We start from the raw sequence: 9262 nt of genomic DNA, 5'->3' as shown, positions 1-9262 counted from the left end.
TCCACCACTATATGCAGCGGTGGCAGATTTAGCATGACTTCTAGTGCAGCTGTCGGGGTCGATGCCATCGCCCCCGTTATACCTAAACAGGCCAATCTCTGAATTCTATTCAGTTTTTCCCTCGCTGTGGTCTGTTGTGTTTTTTGCCACCATACCATAGCGCCGTAGAGAATCCTAGGTCTTACTATCGACGTATACAACCAGATGACATCTTTGGTTTCAGTCCCCAGGTGCTCCCAATAAGGCGACGGCATACACACATTGTCTGCTTCGCCTTACTCACCACTTTTTCCAAGTGCGCATTCCAGGTAAGCTTATTATCCAGTATCACTCCTAGATATTTTACTTCCCTGGAAAGCCTAATGCTAATGCAGTCATCTATCCATTTCAAAGCCTCTTTCATGAGTTCTGAAACGATAATATTATGTTTCCCGACTATGAGAACGACTAAGTCGTCCGCATGGCCTTGTGTATAAAATCCCTTTCGATTAAGGCCCTCCAGTGCGCCGTCCACCACTAATCCCCATAACAAGGGAGACAGTACGCCTCCCTGGGGGCAGCCCCGGCCTACCTTACACTTGGATGTCTCTCCCGAAAGAGTAGCTGTTACTGTCCGGTTTCTCAACATGGTATCTATCCAACGACATAAAGTGTCTTCAAGGCCCCTGTTGCAAACTGCCGAATTAATAGATTCGAAAGGTGTATTATCAAATGCCCCTTCAATATCTAAAAATGCTGCCAAAGCTAGAACTTTGTCGTCCATCGCCCTCTCTATCCTAGAGACTAGGCTATGAAGGGCTGTGTCGACTGATCTGCCTGCCTGATAGGTTTATTGGTACTTGTGTAGAGGATTTGCCCTCAACACCCCGTCTCTTATATGTCTATCAACTATTCTCTCCAACGTTTTCAGGAGGAAAGATATTAAACTTATCGGGCAATATGCCTTTGCCTGGGCATACGATGGACGCCCTGGTTTAGGAATAAACGCCACGTTCGTCGATCTCCATGCCAGCGGTATATAACCAAGTGCAATGCTGGCTCTGAAGACGTGATTTGAAACCGGAGCTAGACAGTCCACCCCCTGCTGTAACAGTACGGGTAGGATTCCATCGGCTCCTGGTGATTTAAATGGGTCAAAAGAACTTATTGCCCATCTTATTCGTGACTGACTCACCAACGTCTTGGCAACCTCCCAGTTCTGTCGAGACCTGGTCGTTACCCTCTGCTGGTGATCCCAGTCATGTTCATCTCCGTGGTTTAATAACCTGGAGCCTGGAAAGTGAGTATTTAGAAGTAGCTCTAATGTCTCCCTTCCAGTTTTAGTGTATTCCCCACTCGGTGGTTTAAGAGACTCGAGTTTCATATTTCCCTTCATAGAGAAAAATCTCTGTAGTTTAGCACCCAATTAGATTACTCGTTGAAATAGAAACAAAAATTTAATTTTATTTTTTTGCTCTACTAAACTACTTATTTCATGATAAAGATGAAAGAGATGAAAAAGTTTCTAAATTAATCTGTCTCTCCAAAAGATGTATTGCAACAATTGAAATCCTAACGAGTCAAATGTTTTCATGAAAAATATACAGGGTGTTGTTGATTTCACTCGTTCCAAATAAGATTATTTTAAATTTAAAACTCGATTTTGACCGCCATATGTAAACGGCCGTAACTCCTTAACGAATTGTTTCCGGACATATGTCCATAGGAAGTTTTTGCATATAATCCTGAAACACCCTGTATATATATATATATATACAGGGTCGGAAAGTCCCCATGGTTCATCGGCCGTTACGTGAGAGCGATAAAGTAAGTCATAGAAATTCATGCGATAGAGAAGGATGGCTATAATGAAGGCGTCTCATAGTCACCGCCCGTTTCGCCCTTCCACAAATAAGATCCACTTCCACTTGTAATTCAGCGACCGGTGGTCATCTTTGTTTTCGTCGTTTGCTTTTTCTGTAATAGATGTCACTACGTATACAATTTCGTCTTCGGTATCGCCCGTCTCATTTTTCGCACGTTAGAAAAAAATTATACAGCCTTCAATTCGCATTTTAGAAAAAAACTTTATTAACATTTTTTATGTAAAATTCTTTCGAATGGCGCAGTTAATTTTTTAAAATTATATTTTTTTATATATTTTGCAAAAACTAATTTTGCAATTAATTTGTTAAATAAATAATTTAGCGTACACTCTACAGTTGGTAACTTTTTACATGTTCTTTCTGACAACTTTACAAAGCGAAAAATAAAAAGTTCTCTCTTCCAGTAATTTTCGCGAAGTCAAAATCTATCTTGACTCTACTAAAAATAATTAAGTAATATTTCGGCGTAAGCTAGAATAAATGGAAAATTCCAGTTATTAATAAGCTTTATATGAATGTAAATATTGTTATTTAAATAACTTCGAATAATATTTATAATTGCGGCATTGTACATTTAAGTATATTTTCCTACATCAAAGGTATTTTTCGATGCAATTAAATCATTATTATCCATTAATCGTCCTAATCCGGACATAACCACCAAAAACACCGGCAGGTAATTCTTGGGTATAAATGTGATATAGCCATGCAATTGATGCAGTATCTTCTGGTTGCGCAGTTGCAGAGTACAGTGCGTTATATGATATCATAGATTTCTTTTTGTACATCGTAAAAAAATGTACGAAATAAATTATTTGTTCTGTTCTTAGTGTGAATTGTCCTCACGTATCCATGAAATGTGACCCATTTGTTAAATAAAAGATAAAAACTGAGCAAAAATAAACTCTAATTACCAAAGCATACTTTTCAGTTTTAAACAAAAAAATAAAACGGTCGCGCGTAGTGTTTATATTTACCGTTTGTTCATCACCAAAATATAATATTTTCGTGCCATTCAGTCATGCACAGACAAAGGCAAAAAACCGTCCGAAAAAGTAATCCCCAATTAGAGGGGAATTTCTTTGTCGCTTACCAAAAAAAAATAATAAAAACAAATAGGTGTCGCTACTAACACCGTTTAATTTTAATGACCAAGTTAGCGGACTACATATGAAGCGCTTCGCAGTGTTCCAACAGTGACAATATTGTGGTACTTTTTGTGATGGTGTTCTTTTTATTATTGCTAATGGCGTCGTTTTTTGCCCCACTTTGGGGCCGTGATGAGAGCAGCAAGGTGGGGGCGTTGTGCCAGTGTGTGCCGTCCAATTTGTGCGCCGATAATGACGCCGCCGTCAATGGCCAGGGACTATTTGATATCCGGTAAGCTATATACTTTAAAGGTTCACAGAACGAACAGAACTATAAAGTGAAGTAAATATAACAAAAAATTATGATACCTAATACTTCTGGACAATAATTTTCAACCGTTGCTTTATTTTATGTCCATAATAATTTCATCTTTGATATGCATCAAATTTTACACTGACAATGAGTGAATTTTACTGAACGTATAAGTGAGAAGTCATTTTATTACTTTTTATTTAAAAACAGCCCAAACTGAATATTGCACTGCTCTGTAAATATATGTAAAAGTTATGATCTACGTAAGGATGCTATAATATTTGTATTATATCACATATCATAAAATATACACGGTGTTTCAATTAAAACTTCCCATATGGGAATTATCGGAATTAAAAAAATATATAAAAAAAACCTGAGACACGTCGATTTTCTTTTCAAGGGGGGACACATGATGACGTAAATTATGGTGTCTTTGAAGCTACCCCTAGCCAGGAGCATAAAATACCCTTAAACTTTAAATGGAACCCTATGTTGAGTGACACCTCACTTTAAATTTTTAATTAAAATTTAAAGGCAATTCCGCTCAGAAAGACATACGACTTTTTAAATTTTGGTTTGGATTTGACAATAAAATCATCACGTAAAGAATAAGACAAAATATCAATGAATAAAAGTTATTTCATTAAATGTTCAAATTGGTTTCCCACCTCTTTCATACAATAATAAATCTTTGCTTCACTTTTGAAAGAACATTTCGAAACATTTCGGGTGTTATCTGAGGACATTCTTCAACAATTTGCCGACGAAACCGATGACAAATGAGTTCGTCCGTGTTACATATAGATAACATGTACATTCACAGCAGTTATCTCCCTCTACGTCTTGTAAAGCGCCCAGCCGTTGGGAGACGAAGCTGAATAAAATGCTATCTAAAAAATCAAAACATGTACAGGGTGATTCGCTATATTTTGTTTTAAGTTACAAAAAAATGTGAAATATAAAAGTTGCACGATTTTTTATAAATTTATCGAAAATGATAGTAGAAAAACAAATGAAGTCCAAACAAAATGGCGCCGGATGTTAACTTTGCTAAGTTAAATGGAACACCCTGTATATTTTTACATATTTGGATAGAACGTTCCCTGTCGAGCATAGCCATATAGGGTTTGTTGGGTCCATCTGTAACAATAAGCAAGATACTTTAAAAAACGAAAAGAAGGGTTTTTATTAAGAAAATAATACATTTTGTAATTGTTAGACCTCTTTTAGGCATTTCTGCCTTTTTTCCAATTACGTAAGGATTTACAGATTTAATTATAATATGTATATTTTTATATATCGCACATTGATGCGGTCCAAAATGCTTATAGGTAATGTAACGAAATCTGACTAATTAGGCCGTGAGAGGTCTAATTACTCATGGACCTTATATGGTAGGTCGTGACAATGACAGGTAGTAATGTCTTGACAACATTGTTATTGATTGATAGTATGTAGAAGTAGAAAATTATTTAGAATTAAAATAGACTATGAAGAACTTTTTTTGCTCTTTTAATTCCTATAATATTTCAATTTTCTACTTCTGTGTAACCCATTTTAATTAAATAATAATACAAACTGTCAAACAATAACAATGTTGTCATGACATTACCTGTCACTGTCACGGCCCATCTAACATTGTCCATGAGTAATTAAGCATCGCACGGCCTAATTAGTGAGATTTAGTTAAAATACTTATTCGCATTTTGGACCATATCAATGTCTGATCTGTCAAAATATATTATGACTAAATCTGTAAATCCTTACGTAACTGGAAAAAGACAGAAATGCCTGAAAAAGGTTAAACAATTACAAGATGTTTTATTTTCTTAATAAAAAAAACTTCTTATCGTTTTTTAATAGTATCTCGCTTTTTGTTAGCGATGAACCCAACAAACCCTACATGACTATGCTCGACAGGGAACGTTCTAACCAAATATGTAAAAATATACAGGGTGTTCCATTTAACTTAACAAAGTTAACATCCGCGGCCATTTTGCTTGGACTTCATTTGTTTCTCTACTATCATTTTCGAAAAATTCATAAAAAATTGTGCAACTTTTATATTTCACATTTTTTTATAACTCTTAAAACAAAAAAGTTAAAGGGGGATCAAAATATAGTAAATCACCCTATACATATGCTTAAATATATCTTCGTATTTCTCACCGAGAACAAAATATAAAAATTTGTATAACCATTTTCTTTGCAATAATAGTTATACCATCTTCCAGGTTTTGTTACTGTCATAAAATCCTATTTGTCTGGTGTCCTATGGGGGTAGTTTTGGCCCAATCCAGGGGGTTACGAGGGTTGAAGACAGCCGTGATTATCATATTCGTTGATCAACACCATTGAAAACGGGGCAAAGAGATTAGAGTTCATCGCTGGGGCTCGAAATAAAAAAGGGGTAAATATGGCCAATTGTGGGGATGCGCAGCGTTAGAAATTCAACGGACCTCAAATTCGAATTAAGTAGTCGAGGAAATTAAGCACTGAACCTCTGAAATCTGTGCAGTAAGAAGGATCGTGATGCGGTTTTTTGCATTCGATTCGTTAGAGCGTCCAGAAAGTTTGTGACCCTATGTGATCAATGAGAAATGAAAATTGCATCGGTGCATAAGAAAAATGCATTTTTAAAATTGCATCTCGAAGAGTTAAAATATGAAAAATTTATAACTCGGAAAATATTGACGGAAATGAGTTCAACTTTGCTACTCGGGGGTTTTTGGGGTCGCTGAATACGAATATCACGACGGCAACGGTGTCCGAGGTACCTAGTGCCCCAGGGCGGCCGGCTTCCACGTCGTCTCCTGGAGTTTTGTGGAAATTCGTTATAAACTTAGCTGAAACTTGTTACCTCGGGATTTTTGAGGTCGCTCTACACGAATACCACGACAGCAACGGTCCACCAAGGATCATGAATATGATTTTCTGTGGGTGCAGAACTGATTGCGGAACATCGTGTGGATGTAGGAAGCACGGTTTGAACTGCAGCATCGCGTGCAAAAATTGTGCAGGCATTAATTGCACGAATAATGATAAATATTCTGCAAATGATTTTCTTCGGAAGTGGAAACACTAGATGAAGAAGATGAAGAAGATAATGAAAATTAAAGAATTAAATAAGAAAAATTAAAATTGTTAAGATATTTTAGTAGATACCTATATTTTTTAAAAACGTATTTTTTTGTAATGAATAAAATGTATTTTTATAATAAAAAATAATTAAGAATGAAATAGTTGTCAAAGAAACCGGCTATCCTGGGTACTAGGTACCTCGAGGACCGTTACCGTCGTGATATTCCTGTTGATCGACCCCAAAAACCCCGAGGTAACGAGTTTCGGCTAAGTTTATAACGAATTTCCAGAAAACTCTAGGAGACGACGTTGAAACCGGTCACCCTGGGGCACTAGGTACCTCGGAGACCGTTGTCGTCGTGATATTCGTTTTGAGCGACCCCAAAAACCCCGAGGTAACGAGTTTCGGCTAAGTTTATAACGAATTTCCACAAAATTCCAGGGGACGACTTGGAAACCGGCTACCCTGGGCACTAGGTACCTCGGAGACCGTTGCCGTCATGATATTCATGTTCAGCGACCCCAAGAACCCCCGAGTAGTAAAATTGAACTAATTTCCGTCAATATTTTCCGAGTTGTAAATTTTTCATATTTTAACTCTTCAAGATACAATTTTAAAAATGCATTTTTCTTATGCACCGATGCAATTTTCATTTCTCATTGATCACATAGGGTCACAAACTTTCTGGACGCTCTAACGAATCGAATACAAAAAACCGCATCACAATCCATTTTACTGCACAGATTTCAGAGGTAAGGCCGTTTTTAGTGCTTTATTTCCTCGACTAACCGTCGAAAACAGGGGAGGTGGTTGGTTTCCTAGCTAGAACAAATATTTCACTGCCTTGGACATTCTTTTTCTACACCATTTGGCTTCTTTATGTAAATGTCTCACAATCAGACGTACATTCGCGTTTAATGAATAGCAATTCCGAATACACTACATTCATACGAATTTGTATATTATTCTAATAGTAATTTCCTTCAATTATTTTGTTTCAGAGTAGATAAAACCTGTCCGAACTTCGAGATCTGTTGCGAAAATCACATTCCCGAACTGAGCTTACCGAATGTGCCTGCAACATATAGTGGTTGTGGATATCAAAACCCTATACGCGTAAATCCCAGAATTATGTCTGATTCGAAATATGCTGAATATGGAGAACTACCTTGGACTGTTGTAATACTAGTGAGAGATATTGCCAAGACTGACAGGAACATGTATAAATGTGGAGGAAGCCTGATTCATCCGCAAGTTGTTCTTACAGCCGCCCATTGCCTCCTTAATGTTAAGCATAACATTCTTACGGTACGTGTTAAATGATACCCAATAAGAGAAATAATAAAAATGTACTTGTGGTTTGAAAATAACATTTAAATCTAAAGATTTTCTTAAAATATACAAGGTGTTCTGAAAGTCCATCAGGAAACTCCGGGAAGTGATTCTAGGCATTAAAATAATAGCAGTATGTAGGTAATGTTTTTTTTTTCGAACTGTCAATTGTTTGCAAGTTATAGGTTGTCAAAGTTCATTTTTTTATTTTACTTTTTAAATAACTTATTTAATTCAAGTTCGATTAGTTTTTCATTTGGCACACCCAGTACGTAGATCAAGCTCTATTGGACCAGTCAGAAAAAACTTTCAGTATACGCTGCTAGAGAGCACTTTACCTAGAACTCAAAATTTGTTTTGTTCATAACTTTTTCCCTTGCTAGACATCACATTATTGAAAAGAGAAACACTGTCAAAAAAATTATGTATTCAAGCCGATAAATGTAACCATAATGTAGCAGGAAATCGCTATTAAAGTTTTACTAACATCTAATTTTTTATCATTCTTTCTGTAATCAATCAAGGTGCTATGGTTCAAATAAATGTAATTCAATGATATTACGAATTGTAACGAAAATTGTTTAAAATAATTTTTTTTGGCTCTGTTATAGCATTGTAGAGAAATAAGATGACTAATAATATTTTAGTTTTACAAGAGATGATATTACAAATTGTCATAATGCTCATAATAATCATAATAATAATAGAAAACAGCTGATGTTAACTAATTGTAAGTATAACAGATTTTCAATCCTATTTTATCATAATAAATGTTCGTAATGATCTCCATTCAATTCAATACACTTTCTGATACGTGAAACAATATCGGTTTCTAATCGCGTCAGGCGGTCATTTTTCAAACGTATAAAAAAATGTTTTGAAGCGAATGGAGGTCATTACGAACATTTGTTATGATAAAATAGGATTGAAAATATGTTATACTGTAACGAACTTTTATTAATTTAGCCGCTAAGTATCCGATGAACGATTGTCTTTTCCTATGTTACTAACACAGACCACCTAGACTGGCTTATAGAGCGACTTTGGTGAAAACACTTCGGAGCCTGATTTGGAGCCCAGCGTTCAGTCGTGTCCTAGCATTTGACGTGTACGCATCGCTGTGATTTCGATAATTAGACGTTTTATCATGGGCAAGTGTATTGTAAAACATTGTGTAAATAGAAGTGATCGAGTTGGTGAAGAGAGGCGAAAAGTTTCCTTCTTTAGGTAAGTAAAAAAAGGAATATATAAAAGGTAAATATGTACGCCATTTTTCGGTTGACGTCACAAGTTTCCAGGGTTAGCTTTATAATTTTGTTCGCCCACATAGTGTAGTGATTAACGTGATATTGTTATTATAAAATAATGAATGAATTACTGTAAAATATTTTTAGTAATTATTTACTTTATGTGTCTCAAGTTTTTATGAAATTTTACCAATTCCCGTCATTTCGAGATAGCTGAAAATTAATAAAATATTTTTTTCAATTGAAAAAATCGCAAACAAAACTAATTTCAAATTCATGTTCAATACCCTGGAAACGGAGAGTTGACAAAATGTGATTAGAAAAAATCAGAG

At 35.8% G+C, this 9262-nt stretch overlaps 1 protein-coding gene across 1 annotated transcript in view; it reads left to right on the top strand.

The window, feature by feature from the left end:
* Window positions 1–3111: 3111 nt before the first annotated feature.
* The window catches only part of LOC108913065 (trypsin-10-like), a 12972-nt gene continuing 6821 nt past the window's right edge, over window positions 3112–9262 (top strand). The window contains exons 1-2 of the mRNA XM_023456028.1: window positions 3112–3245; window positions 7353–7638. Coding sequence (XP_023311796.1) covers window positions 3112–3245; window positions 7353–7638 — 420 coding nt within the window. The remainder of the gene's footprint in view (window positions 3246–7352; window positions 7639–9262) is intronic.

Source organism: Anoplophora glabripennis, unplaced genomic scaffold, assembly GCF_000390285.2.
Source record: "Anoplophora glabripennis isolate ALB-LARVAE unplaced genomic scaffold, Agla_2.0 scaffold1031, whole genome shotgun sequence".
NCBI lineage: Eukaryota > Metazoa > Arthropoda > Insecta > Coleoptera > Cerambycidae > Anoplophora > Anoplophora glabripennis.
The sequence above is the reverse complement of the archived record's forward strand: the minus strand, read 5'-3'. Positions and strand labels throughout refer to the sequence as shown.